This window comes from Astyanax mexicanus, unplaced genomic scaffold (genome assembly GCF_023375975.1).
Source record: "Astyanax mexicanus isolate ESR-SI-001 unplaced genomic scaffold, AstMex3_surface scaffold_38, whole genome shotgun sequence".
NCBI classification, from domain to species: domain Eukaryota; kingdom Metazoa; phylum Chordata; class Actinopteri; order Characiformes; family Acestrorhamphidae; genus Astyanax; species Astyanax mexicanus.
The window spans coordinates 1,681,362-1,697,014 of NW_026040048.1; the positions used below are offsets into that span (position 1 = coordinate 1,681,362).

General features: G+C 39.2%; 1 protein-coding gene across 3 annotated transcripts in view; it reads left to right on the forward strand.

Annotated features, from left to right (window-relative positions):
* Window positions 1-15,653, forward strand: part of LOC125794066 (protein shisa-8-like) — a 124,210-nt gene that overhangs the window by 87,234 nt on the left and 21,323 nt on the right. For 2 of the 3 annotated variants that reach the window (XM_049473503.1, XM_049473504.1), the window contains one exon: window positions 13,869-13,988. In XM_049473503.1, coding sequence (XP_049329460.1) covers window positions 13,869-13,988 — 120 coding nt within the window. The remainder of the gene's footprint in view (window positions 1-13,868; window positions 13,989-15,653) is intronic. The other variant, XM_049473505.1, reaches the window with a different exon arrangement.

The window sequence follows — 15,653 nt, forward strand, 5'->3', positions numbered from 1 at the left end:
TAATGGTGAGAGGATTGATTTTAAAAAGGTTAAAACTAGAATATGCATATCATGAGCTGAATGGTGATGTGGAATCTTTCTTTTTAAAATGGGGGGTTGAGGGATATATTTGTGAATCAGATGAGCAGTGTGGCTTTATGTTTAATTTGTGATGTAAGACATTTTTGGTGGTGGGATGTGGTTTTTCATGGTGTACCAAATCTGAAGTACTTTTAAAAGAAGTATGAAGTAAATTAATGTATGAAATTATATAAAGGTGTTTTAAAAGTCAAGTCTCTCTCTCTCTCTCTCTCTCTCTCCCTCTCTCTCTTTCTCTCTCTCTCTCTCCCTCTCTCTCTGTCTCTCTCTCTCTCTCTCTCTCTCTCTATAAGAGGTGTAAATGTCACTGAACAATGTGAGTGTGTGTGTGTGTGCAGAGTGATCGAAATGTCAACCATAGTAAAGGATGACACGTCCATGTCTCCTGTATGTGTGTGTGTGTGTGTGTGTGTGGGGGGGGGTGCAGCTAAAAGCGTTCATTATAATATATTTTGATATATAGTGCAGGTCAGGTGGGTGTAATGAACAGGTGTATTAGATTCTGCATTTGCATAGAGTGAGGGTATGAGCAGTAGAGGTCATTTGAAGGTCAGTACAGAGATGGTGTGAATGATCATCAGGAAGGGTATACAGGAGTGGTCTTTATACCACAAACACACACACACACACACACACACACACACACACACTCACACACACACACACACACACACACTCACACACACGCATGCTTGCATGCACACACAGTTGCTTGGTAAGCACTTTGCAGAGATTACATTAGACTGAGCTGCTGAGCAGAGTAGTAAATGAGAGGACACACACACACACACTAAATACACTCACTAACATGTCAAGGACACATGTAGCCACAACCTCATACTCGTTTACTACACATTTATCACTCTCTCCATTCTATGAGAGAGAGAGAGAGAGTGAGAGAGAGAGAAGGCTAAAAGAGTGAGATTTCTGCTTATTAGTCAAATTAAGTGAAAGATTATTTCAAAGATTCAATTCAAATCCATTATAAAACTAAATGAACAGAATATGTAAATACATACATTTGATCTGAGAACAAATAAAACCCACCATCTCTTAATGCACACCCACAATTCATTACTGTCATACTTTTAGTGTATCTGCTTCATAGATCCTAAAATAGAACCCTGGGGGACTCCTTACAATCTGATGAGTTAAACAAAGAGAATGCAGTGTGTGTAACAGGCAGGAGCAGCTGTGTGTGTTTATGTAAGCAGCTGTGTGTAATATCTAAAAGTATATTATCAGGATAGCCTGAGAATAACTGATGATTCTAATTGAATCAGTCCATTAAGTGACCGTAACCCCAGGGACGTGTACGATACTTTGACAATGCAGTGTCAGGTGCGAGCAGGGAGTGGGACACAGAGGCACACACAAATGAGAGTAAGATTTCATTAATCACAAAGATTTAATGAAACAATAAACCAATAAACCAAGAACAGAACATATAAAATAATAAATAGTTAGGGCAAATAGAGCAAAAACGCAATCAAGACAGACGTATAACACGCACACCAAACAGATGAAGAACGTACAAGAACTGACACTGATACAGACAACACGCGGACTATACATACAAACAGACAAGCATAGGAAACAAGAAACACCTGGAATAGGGGGCGGAGCTTCAAATGAACACAGGTGAAGGCACTAGACACAGAGGAACACGTGGTAGAATGACAGGTAAACAAACACAGAGAAAAATGGGCACAGATGGGAAACAGAGGGAAACAGGGCACATCTCCAGAGGCGTGTAAAATCGAACCCCAGGGACAGGGGTAGAAGAGGGTCCAGGAAAGACAAGGGACGAGGCCAAGGACTGGACAAGAGCCTGGACATGAGGCACAAATGGAGACTGGACTGAGGCCATGAACGGAGACAGGACAGAAGACTGGACATTAGACTGGACTGGAGACGGGGGGCAGGACACTGGATGCGGACTGGGCAAGACGTTGGACTGGACCGAGGACATAAATAGACACTGGACATTGGGTGGAACACTGGACAAAGACACTGGAAATTAATGGAGGCTGAACGCTGGACTGGACTGGGGATGTGAATTGTGACTGGGTCTGAACAAGACTTGATGGGGGAACAGGGACCAAATCATTGATAGGAACAGACACAAAGATATGAACCAGAACGGGTACAGAAAAAAAACTAAAGACAGGAACAGGAACACAGACAGACACGGGGACCAGGACAGGCAGAGACAAGGGTACAAACAAAGGAGGGTGCCCAGGACTGGCAAATTTCTAAGGGTAAGTCTGTGAGGTTCAGCCTGGGCACAGTTCCGGGGGAGTGTTCTTGGGGGGTGCTGCAAATACAGGTTCCAGGGCGGTGGCAGTCGCAAATGCAGGTTCCAGGAGCCGGCCTGGAGACGGGCATCACTGGCAATGGAGCTGGTGGCGCAAGTTAAGCAACAGGAGCTGGTGCTCTCTCTGAGGCTTTGGCGATAAGAGCCGTGAAAAAGTACCTGAACCTAATATCTGGTTGGTCCACCCTTAGCAACAACAACTGCAATCAAGCGTTTACAGTAACTTGCAATAAGTCTTTTACAGCGTTGTGAAGGAATTTTGGTCTACTCTTCTTTACAGAATTGTTGTAACTCCACCACATTGGAGGGTTTTTGAGCATAAACCGCCTATTTAAAGTCATGCCACAGCATCTCAACAGGATTCAAGTCAGGACTTTGACGAGGCCACTCCAAAGTCTTCATTTTGGATGTCCACTCATGGGAAGGATCATCATTGTACCCCACTTTCGCTATTTGTGAATAATAGCCCTTACTGTGGTTCACTGAAGTCCAAAAACTTTTGAATTGCCTTTATAACCTTTTCCAGACTGATACATCTTACATCGCTCTGTCAGGCAGGCCTTGTTTAAGTGATTTGTTGATTGAGAACAGGTGTGGTTAGATAAATATATATTATTTTATAAACCACTGTTAAGTTATGCTTCAATTGGAGGGGGGTTGGGATGAAAAGACACTGGGCCATGTAGATTTGCATTTTTTTCTCCCTTAATGATAAAAACCTTCATTGAAAAACTGTAATTTGTGTGTACTTGTGTTGTATTTGATTAATATTTAAATTTGTTTGATGATCTAAAACAATTAAGTGTGACAAACGGGCAAAAAACAATAAATCATGAAGGGGCAAACACTTTTTTACTTTACTGTATGTGTGTATGTGTTCAACCCAGTAGTTAGAAATAATAGATAATGGTTAAAAATAATAGATAATGGTGCTTGAACGCCTGTAATTGCCACTTTCTAAGATATCAAACTGGACATAGAAATCAACACGTTCTAAATGAATATTCCAGATTGCCCCTTCCAACTATCTACAGAACACCAGTGCTGCAGTAACCACATAAAGTACCAGTCAAAAGATAGGGCACCTTCTTATTTAAGGTTTTTATTTATTTCATTTGTCCTCTACTTTGTAGATTAATATTAAAGAGCACCTCCAGGAAATCCTTGAAAATGCTGAGAAAACTAATCCAGGTGACTCTACCTCATGAAGATACTGAGATTAAAATACCAAGAATTTGCAGATCAGTCCTTAAAAGATAAATGTGATGTCCAAAGTAGGGGTGTGCCATATCGTGTCAGATGTGATAATATGGCAAAAAATGTTGAATATTGTGAACAATATTATACCCTTAAATATTGTGCCATATTTATCACCCCTAATTATCATATTGGGGTACTATTTTTTGTCGTTTTTAGCAAAAGATAAATTTACACGGTTCTTATTTCCCATTATATATCTATAGTCCAAAGAATGAAAAACATTCTGGTTTGTTTAACACTATAATTCCACATGTCTTGTATTTGTAAAGACTTAATGGCTTCAATTAAAAATATAAAAAATAGAAAACACATTGAATTTAGAAGAGATGTGCCCAAACTTTTGACTGGTACTGTACTCATACCAGCACCCCACCCAACATTCACACAACACACTCCGGAAGAACATACAAATTACACAACTACACACACACACACACACACACACACACACACACACTATCACTGTCATTTCTGATTATCTGTCACATTACATCACACAGTGGTGAATAGAGCAAAGCTGACAGACTCTGTGTAATACTACCACACACACACTCACACACACACACACTCACACACACACACAAACTTATAACTGCAACAGCAACTGCAGGCCTGCAGTAAGACATTGTGTAACACTTTCTTTAAGTCTCTGTCTCGCACACATTCTGTGGACAGTAATATTTAAATATGAATATGAATATTCATGTTTTTGCTCTTTCTTCCTGACTGGGCTGATGCATTATGAATGAGGCGGGCCGTGTTTCTGACGTGTGTGTGATTGGATTGTGCGGACCCTGAGGGACGGCGTGTCCTCGGAGAAGACAGGGTTTTACTGAGGTTTAGTGGGAACTCCTGCACGGGGGCCCAGTGTGGAGACCCCCAGCACACCCTGATAATACTGATCCCCCCCCCCACAGACACACCTCAGCACACGTTAATACACAAACTGTTACTGTAACCTAACAAATTAATTAACTGTATTTAACACATTACACACGATACATATTGTGTGTGCAAAAAGAAACGGCATATTAAATACGCTGTGTCACTGTGTTTCTTGTTTTGCATTATTACTAAATTCATAGCAATTAAGTAGAAAATATTATATTTAACTTTACTTTATATGAGCATACACCCACACACATACACACTAAATTACACATTACACTTAGACTTAGACTTCATTTATTGTCATTCTTAATACACTCCTGTACGCAGAACGAAATTTTGTTGCATTGACTCGCAAAAAAAAAACAGAGAAAAATAAATAAATATAGCATGTAAGTACAAATACAAAAATATATGAAAATTTAGCAGCATAAATATTAAGTATAGATATATCACATAGATACACAATGTACATCTGCAAAAATATACACACCTCTATGATAGAATCATAAATATCTATAAATTAAGTGACTTGTGCAGTTAGAAATATGTAAAGTGTGAAAAAGTAGATAACCAGTGGTCTGTGTAGCATATGACTCAGAGTTTTATTTAAATTGACCAAGGTTTTAGGAGTTTAACAGTATAATAGCTTGGAGGAAGTACCAGTACCAGTCAATAGTTTGTGTTATTTACTACATTGTAGATTACCAGATTTTATGGACTATAAGACACACCATTTTATAAGGAGCACTATCAAAGAAGGCCTATTTTCTGGTCTATTTTCATACATAACGCTCACAGGATTATAAGGTGCATTTTAAGTGATATAGGAAGAAACAAGGATTTTTCTCCTTAAAACTGTTTATTTGGGTGAGTAAAGCACTTTCTTTTATTTACAGTAAGCTCAGATTCCCAATATGTTTTTAACAGAGCAGTTCGCAGCAGCGCTAACCCTGGTTAGCAGTAGCACTAGCCACAGTTAGCAGCAGCACGCCACCCGACAGAGCTACATTGAGGAATACTGAGTGTTCTGGTAAGCCAGGGTGATATTAGCTAGCAGTTTGTCCCGCATAACTTGTTTTAACACAGTAAACACACAGGCTACAGTCCAGTATACTCACCTCTGAATGCCAAAAGAGCTAGCACTGTGCTTAGCAGCTAATGCTAATACTGCTCCAGTCTTAGTGCTGGAGAAACATCACTGAAACTCCTGTATAACGCTGTACTTCAGCAGAGTGGCTTCACTGCTCTTTTCAACCTGACTGGTAGAATTTATACAGGACATTATAAAGCACACTGTCTATTTTGTTTAAAGAAAAGTAAAGGATTTAAAGTGTGCCTTATAGTGTGGAAAATAACTTAATACTAAAGACTTAAAAAATGATAAAATTAGTAGATAAAAGAGTTTGGCCTACACAAACAGCTCACATTAAACCCAATCCTGGTGGTTTGGGATGAGTTGGAGCACAGAGTGAAGAAAAGCAGTTAACAAGAGCTCAGCACCTCTAAAACCTCCTTTAAGTCAGTTTAAGAACAATTCCAGGTTCTACCTCATGAAGCCGACCGAAGGGACAAAGTTAGCATCAAAGCTAAAGATGCTACATTGAAGAATTTAAGAAAAAAACATATTTTTTGTTGTTTACTTCATACGTGCTTATGCATTCATTCCTAGTTTTGATTATTAATAATAAAAATACAGGGAAAAAACATTGTTTTGGGTGGCTAAGTTTAAAAGGAGAACATAAGGGGCATCAATTACCAAATTACACACTGATAAATACAATAAATCAAATTGAGTTTCTTCATATAGCACTTTTCACAGCTGATGTTACTGCAAAGCAGCTTGACAAAAATGTGGAGTAGGACAGAGAATCAGACAAAATATTCAACAATACAATAGAGAGCCTTCAGTAAGCGTGAAGGCTCTAAAACTCCCTCAGAGCTGGAGGAGGAAGAAACACTGGGAGGAACCAAAGCTCACATTTATCTTTTACTATTAAATGTACACATGTAATATCAAGGCTAACATATAAGGGGGGAACCATCCTCCTCTGGTCAGACAACTAATTAATGATTGTTAAAAAGTCATTATACAGCCACATATCCAAATTGTGATTTTGTGTGTATTTTATTAATTATTTAGTATATTTGTGTATTTTACTATGTATGTATATGTATGTATATTACTAATGGCTATGTATAGAAATCTATCAACAGAAATGAAAATGGATAACTAGGTTCAGGGCTGTTTCAAGGCATTTCCGTTCTCTCCTTTTTCTTTCTTTTTTGCCATATTTTGCCAGCTGCAGAAATTTGGAGATACTTTTGTAACCCTTTCCAGCTTTATGTAAGTCAACAATTCTTTAACGCAGGTCCTCTGAGAGCTTGATCTTTTGTGTGAGTCATGATTCACATCAAGCAATGCTTCTTAAGAACAGCAAACTCAAAACTGGTGTGTGTTTTTTATAGAGCAGGGCAGCTTTAACCAACACATCCAATCTCATCACATCCTAACTCCAATTAGCTCTTAGAAAAGTCATTAGCCTAAGTGTTCACATGCTTCCCCCCCCCCCCCCCACTGTGATTGTTAACATGCTGTGTTCAATAAAACTATGCAAACATATATATTTTTTGTGTGATATTAGTTTAAGCAGACTGTGTCTGTCTGATATTGTGACTATAGATGAATATCAGAACACATTTAATGACCAATTTATGCAGAAATCCAAGTAATCCCAAAGGGTTCACATACTTTTTCTTTCAATTGTATAACAACTATATCCGAACTTCTCCCTGTGTTATTTTTATATTATCTATTGTGTGAATGAGTAATGCCACTTTTAATATAAAATTAATCATAGAAAGAAAATCAGCAGAAGTGTGTCAATGCTGAGCGACTTCCACTGTTCCACGACCTGTGTCTCTGGGGACTGTGTGTGTGTGTGTGTGTGTGTATGTGAGAGAGACAGAGAGAAACTGATCCTGAAGGAAAGTGTGCATGATGTAACCAGAGTGAAATAAAAACTGCTGAAAACTTTCTAATATCAGCAATACATCTACACACACACACACACACACACACACTGCCTACATTTACATTTACTCAGTGCTGTGAATCACAGTCATTTTAACACCACAGAAATCACCACAAGTACATTGTATAATTAGTGATAATTATAACTCCATCCAACTCATTAAACCCTACCGGCGCCTGTGAAGCTCCACCCACCCCATTCCACCCACATTAAACCAGAGCCAATAATATCACATCTAGTGTGGTGCAAGAAAATATCGACATATCAAAGTATCACAATACTGTATTTATTTTCAAAAACACAATATTGATTAGTAGGGCTGCAGCGATTAGTCAGTGTAATCGACAATGTCAATTATAATAAATTGTCGACAGGGAATTTCATTGTTGATGCATCTATAATGTGCAATGGAACGAGAGAGAGAGAGAAAGAGAAAGAGAGAGCACGCGCCAGACAAAACAGGCAAGAGAGGAAGACAAACACATAATAAGATGATAACAAATCCTAAGTACCCTGATTGGCTTCTACTTATGCTTAGTTGGCCAATGAGGTTTCAGTGTGGGTGGGACTTGAGAGAGCGGGAGAGAGAGTGCGGGGGAGGGGCACATAAAGTGTAATATCAGCACTTAGTCTATTAAACACAAATAAACACATTTAACTCCACAAAATAACTCTACAGTCTGTCTGTACTAGATGTGTACAGTTTAAACACTGATTTCTATATTACTGTAGAGAGCTGTTGAGGAGAGTTTGAATAGAATTCACACCTTCTTCCTTAGTTACACTAACATTAGCTGGCTAAGCGTAAGGAAGACACTGTAAAATGTCCACTGTATTAATTAAGTTATATGTTATAGTAACTACAGATGTAAAAATATATATTTTCTTAGACAAACAGTCATTTTAGGGAGGTATCTTCTTGGAAAAAAAGTAAAAAAAATAACATCCAGTCTGTGAGAATGTTTCTTATAACATACTTTGTAATATATTTACGTCTAACTGTCAAAATGTACTGCAAAATTGAAATTGTGGCCTAATAATTTTGCTGTCCCCACCAGTAGGAAGTACAAATGGAGGGCATGATAAAAAAAGAATTGTTACTAATTGACTAATCAAACAAATAAGCGACAGATTAGTCGACTACAAAAATAGTCATTAGTTGCAGCCCTATTGATTATCAATTATTAGTTTAGGTGTAAAGATTAGTGGCAGACAGTAGTTCATTTGGTGTTGTGTTTAAACCCCGTCCATCTGTGTTTCTGAAAAGTATAAAACACTCTTAAATAAGCAAATTTGAGGAATTTACACAACTAAGTTCTTTATCACAGGTTAACCCTTTTCATTTCAGTAATGAAGCAGTAACCTTAGTAAGTCTAATCGGGGGGTGGTCTTAGAGAGTTTAGAGCACCTATGTTTCAATAGAAATATCTAGATTTGATGCCATATGTCGATAATATATCGCAATCGAAATGATTGGCATATCTCAATACCAATATTTTGTCCCACTTCTAATATAGTCAGTATGTGAAGTATTCTGAATGAAAAGAAATGGATTATATCTAAACCAGTCACAATTGATATATGGAAGTATACCAGTGTGATACAGATTATAAGATTTATGCCTAAAGTGGTGACTATGAATATTCTATCAACTCGACTGACATGAAATCTATGAGCAATTCTGGGATTATTACAATAAACAAGTTTGTCCTCAATCTAAATCTCTATAACCTTATGTTCTCATGTTCTATAACAGCTTTGGACATACGTATACTCTCCAACTATGACTAAGCTTCAGACATACCATTCTACAGACAATGCTAATTCTATAGCATTTATACCACTCTTTGTCAATAATTCTGTACTTTCCAATGTTTCACAAGTAAAAGAAAGAAAGAAACAGAGTGAGGAAGAGAGAGAGAGGAAGTGAGTGAGAGAAAAAGAGATAGAAAGAGAGAGTAAGGAGTGACAGAGAGAGAGAGAGAGAGACGTTAGAGAGAGTACGTTAAGGAGAGTATGAGAGAGAAATAGGGAAAGTGAGGAGGTGGGAGACAGTAAGAGAGAGAGGGAGTGAAAGGAAGTGAGTGAGAGAGGAAGAGATAGAAAGAAAGAGAGTAAGGAGTGAGAGAGAGAGTAAGTTAAGGAAAGTATGAGAGAGAAATAGGGAAAGTGAGGAAGTGGGAGACAGTAAGAGAGAGAGAGGGATTGAGAGGAAGTGAATGAGAGAGGAAGAGATAGAAAGAGAGAGAGTAAGGAGTGAGTGTTAGAGAGGTATTAGGAAAGTGAGGAAATGAGATACAGTACGAGAAATAGAGAGAGATAGAGAGAGAAAGAGAAAAGGAGAGAGACATGTAAAATAGGAGTGACTGAATCAGGATTGGTTCTGCACCTATGTGTTTAAAGATGATGAGATGATTTGATGGCATTTAATTTTGGTCCAAAACTGTCCCAAAAGTCGTGGAAGGAGAAGTATGAGTTAGAACAACAGACTACACTGTTGCTCCAACTCAATAACTCATCCCCATCATTCCATGGCGCTGTGTGTGCACTGGGTAAAAGTGTAATAGTGGGAAGAACTGGGGCGTGACCCAGTTGCTATGTGGGAGGTCAGTGTCAGAGACGGTTTGGTTTCTTTGGAGGCTGACAGATGTCCGGGTTTTGGACTCTGGGCTTCAGGCTAGAATCTTCTCCAGCACCCGTCAGCAGCTGCGGGTCATTTACTTAATTAAACATTACACTGATTGAGTGTGACTGTGTGTTCACACACACTGCTCCGCCACGACGACGGGTGATTTATGCACCAGGAGAGGTCATTCCACTCATCACTTTACCAAGGACACTCGGTTACAGTGATGCAAAGCACCACTCTTAAAGTGCTCAGCAAAAAAATCTCATCTTCACTCTGTTCCCTGCTGGAGATACAAGATAATGGAAGCTTATACCACACCAGTTAACAAAACCTAAAAAAACATAACACACTCTTTTCACACTATGTGGGGGTGTTCAGTAACGTGGCCACCATTTTTAATTGAAAGTAATGTTGTGTAGCCCGTGGATTAAGAGAACATCGAGGAAACAATATAAAATGTAGTTTTTTTTTTATTTGCAAGTTACTTTCGGGTTGTAATGAGTAACTTGGCCTAAGCAAAAAAATAAAAAGGAAAAAATAAAACAAAAAAATTTACACCAAAAATATTCTTTTTGACAGGGTTTGAGTCTTTTGTTCTATTCAATAGTTCTTTCTTAAATTCTTAGGGAGTTTTAAGCATTATTTTTCAAGAACTCCCTACCTTTTACAAGCTGAGAGATGAAGAAATGGTATCTTAAGTGAAATAAGTTTGTGTTCAGTGTTCAGTCCAGAGCAGCTATAGGTAGGAGTGTTTAACCCTTGTGTGGTGTTCGGGTCTGTGGGACCCATTTTCATTTTTCATTAAATGATAGTAAAAAAATATTTTTTCCAGCTCAAACTCATTGGCATTGGCTCATTTTTTGTGAAAAACATATATCAAAACACATTTTCGATAAACACACACTGTACACCCCCCCCCCACACACACATTTATATTACATACAGTATGTTTGGCCAAGGGCTAATAAACATTGCTTCATTTGTAAATTTGAAACTAAACACATTTTCTACTCATATCTTGACTTTAGTTCATTTTCTTTTACATTTTATTAAAAAACTAATAAAAAAAAGAGTAGCACTTTTTGAAAGAAATGTAACATAAGAAAGGTAAAGGGCAAATATTAACCATGTAAGCTGTTTATATTGCTTGCAATTTAGGTGAAGCAAGCATGTGTAAAGCATTTTAATGTAAAATTGCTTAATTTTGCTGAATTAAATACAAGTAACAAAGTAAACGAGTAACAAAAAAACGAACACCACACAAGGGTTAAAGGTTATTTAAGTAGTCAACAAACAAATGTAGCATGTCACAAAATTGGGTAACAATTGTAAATATTATATAATAATTTTCTGGAGGTTAAAGTTGCTGGAGTAAAATTGACTGCAAGGATAAAAGATTTGAATGTAACAGCAGGAGGGTTATAGAAATACTTTAATACACGGAAAGAGGGAAAAAACAGATACACGTGGACGGTTTCTTAAACAGTCTTGGTTTGTTTTTTCTGTCATTGTCTCACTAAAAGCACGAGAGAGAGAGAGTGATTGAGATAGAGAGAGAGAGAGAGAGAGAGAGAGAGAGAGAGAGAGAGAGAGAGAGAGAGAAAAGGAGTAGGCGGGGTGTCCTGTAATTCAATTGATGGAAAGTTATCTGGCTGTGATCCAGCACAAGCACATCACTGCGACAAGAAGATGAGCAATGCTGTGTGTGTGTGTGTGTGTGTGTGTGTGTGTGTGTGCAGTGCATGTTCTTTATGTAATCCATTAGACACACTGACGGACAATTAAGTCTCAATGTCAGTCAAACAATGATGATGCTACATGTGTGTCATCTCTGTAGCTCTCTCTCACTTTCTTTCACTCTCCCTCTCTCTCTCTCTCTCTCTCTCTCTCTTCATCTCAGTCAGTTCATTTGTCAGGTTGGCTTTTTATTGGTGTAGCTGTTTCAATTACTTTATTGCCAAAAATGAATGTGGAGAAATGAAACAATGACAAAATAAATAGTAGAAATTATAATCATAATAATCAGCTAGAGATAAAAAATTGATGCACCTGGATTGCTGCATTATTCAGTATGATGCTGTATATCAGGCAGATATATATCATTACAGGTGTGGAATGATTAGACCCTGGGTCTCACAACAACAGGGTAAAAATGCTGTCCTGCTGCTCTATAAGAAGACTACATTTGGGTAGTGTACCTCTTGGTGAGAGATCATTCACTGCTAGACATGTCTCTATGATATCTTTTTTTTGCTCAGTTAAAAGACTTTGAAAAGTGCAGCATCACTGAACTGAGAGACAAAGAATGAGCACTGTCCATCGTCATGATTTTTTGGAATTTTGGTCTCTCGTTTATTCTCTCTCTCTCTCTCTCTCTCTCTCTCTCTCTCTCTCTGGTGTACTAAGCTTATTAGTTAGGAGGGAACATACAGTAGAGATTAGCACACCTGACATCACACACACCCACACACACACACACACACACACACACACAAAATGTGTATTGTGCCATCTGTTGTGTGGCTCATATGACACTTAAATCTATTCACCTCTATCACTCCATCAACTCCATCACACCACCTCCAGCACTCCATGAAAATCATCACTGTCATTTTCATTACCTACCTGAGCTCTATCACTCCACCTCTATCACCTCATCACCTCCATCAAACCACCTCCATCACCACCATTACATCACTCCATATCCACCATCTCCCCGTTATTTCCATCCCCTCTATCACCCCACCTCCATCAACTCCATCACCTCTATCACTCCGTCAACTCTATCACCTCAGTTACTCCATCACCCCATTACACCATTACCTCTATCACTCTGTGTACTTCATCATCTCTATAACACCATCATCTCTATTACTCCATAACATCCATCACTCCGTCAACTCCATCACCTCTATTACTCCATAACTTCCATCACTCCGTCAACTCCATCACCTCTATTACTCCATAACTTCCATCACTCTGTCAATTCCATCACCTCTATTACTCCATCACCTTTATTACTCCATCCCCTTTATTACTCCATCACCTCTATCACTCTGTCAATTCCATCACCTCTATATCTCCATAGCCTCCAACACTCTGTCAACTCCATCACCTCTATTACTTCATCACCTCCATCACTCCATCCACTCCATCACCTCTATTACTCCATCACCTTTATTACTCCATCACCTCTATCACTCTTTCGCCTCCATCACTCTGTCAACTCTATCACCTCCATCAGTCTGTCAACTCCATCACCTCAGTTACTCCATCACTGCTGTAATCACAAAACCCTAGGTTCACCATGGTCAGTGCCAAACGTTGGCTAGAGGGGTATAATGCCCACAATCATTAGGTGATGATGAAGCTCCATCCAACACATTTACATGACCTAGAGTTTGAGAACCTGACCTCACTAATGCTCCCGTGAGGCTGAATGCAATCAAATCCTGCTCACAGCAATGTTGTAGCAAGCTTGTAGTGTGACAGTATTTTTTAAAACTGTTGGATTTAGTTGCTCATTAATACACCAGTGCAGACCTACCTGCTGTAACATTCCCCATGAACTCTGAACCACTGCAAAAAACAAATCACTACTATTAACTAAACCTGACTAACCATACCTATCTCTCTGTTCCTCTCTCTCTCTGTCTCTCAGTAGATCATAATCACCTGAACAACGCCGCTCTCCCTTCTCTCGGACCTGCTATGACTCTCTCTCACCCCCACAATAACCTGGGAGTCGGATTCAACAAGTACTCATCTCTCAAAGTCCAGGGTAAGACACACACACACACACACACATTTCACATGCCAAGTTTTTAAAAGAGCTCACAAACTGCTGTCCATTCAGAAGATCTGCCTGGTTTAGTTTCAAGTCAAGTGAGGAGTCAAGAGACTTATATTGTCATTACATCTGAGTACAGGTACACAGAGTAGTGGAATTACATTCCTCCGGAACCATGGTGCAACAAACAACAATAAACAATAGAAAACATAAAGTGCAAACATGTAACGATTATACGTCTATATATACATATATATAAAGACTATAACACTAAAATAAATACAGCAAATAAAGACAGTACAGTGCAGTACCGATGGGGTTCAGTTCTGTCTCTGTGTGTTGAGGAGTCTGACTGTCTGGTGGATGAAGCTGTTGCAGAGTCTAGTAGTGGAGGCTCGGATGCTCCTGTATCTTCTGCCGGACGGCATCAGAGCGAAGAGTCCGTGTGAGGGATGGGTGGGGTCGTCCACAATGCTGGTGGCTTTACAGGTGCAGCATGGGGTGTAGATCTTTGTGATGAAGGAGAGAGATCTACTCCGTAGAACAGAGGGTCTTCAGGTTCCAGGGCCTAGCTTCCGCCTGGTATGCCCGCAGTGCAGAGAATTTTGCCACCCAAAAAATGTGAAGATGACAATGATAACTTTGTACTGTTCACCAGTCTATCACCTAACTCCATCACCTAATCACCTTCACCAGTCTATCACCTATATCACTCTATCACCACCATTACTCCAGCACTCCACCTCTATCACTCCCCGTCATCTCCATCACCTGTTTCACTCCACATCCAGCAACTCCAACACCTTTATTTCTCCATCACCTCCATTACTTTGTCCACTCCATCCTCTCAGTAACTCCCTGCTGTACTACTGCTGTAATCACATGACCCTACGGTCACCATGGTCAATGCCAAACACAAGAAAATTTTGACACCAAAAAATATGAAGATGACAATGATAACTTTGTACTGTTCACCAGTCTATCACCTCTATTACTCCACCTCCATCAACTCCATTACCTAATCACCTTCACCAGTCTATCACCTATATTACTCTATCCCCACTATTACTCCAGCACTCCACCTCTATCACTGCTCCATCTCCTCCATCACCCCGTCATCTCCATCACCTCTTTCACTGCACGTCCAGCAACTCCAACACCTTTATTACTCCATCACCTCCATCACTTTGTCCACTCCATCCTCTCAGTAACTCCCTGCTGTACTACTGCTGAAATCACATGACCCTACGGTCACCATGGTCAATGCCAAACACAAGAAAATTTTGACACCAAAAAATATGAAGATGACAATACTTATTTTGTACTGTTGCACATCTTAAGATGTGTTTGCAGGGAGAATGGAGGAAAAATAACACCAGAAACACTTCAGTGCTCGATTTTCTCGGTGCCAGAATATCTTGTGAGAAGAAACGGCCCAACAAGGTGGTGAACGCTTTTTTTGGAATGTGTTACAGGCCTGAAATGCAGGAATAGATGTATTTTAATCAGTGAAATGAAGTTGACTAGATAGCTATAAATTAATGGTCTAACATTTTGACATATAGTGCATGCTGTAGCTTGATGAACATTGGCAGTATGTAGCCACTGCTTATGACTCCCAGTCACCGACTGGGTCAGATATTAAGCATGCCATAT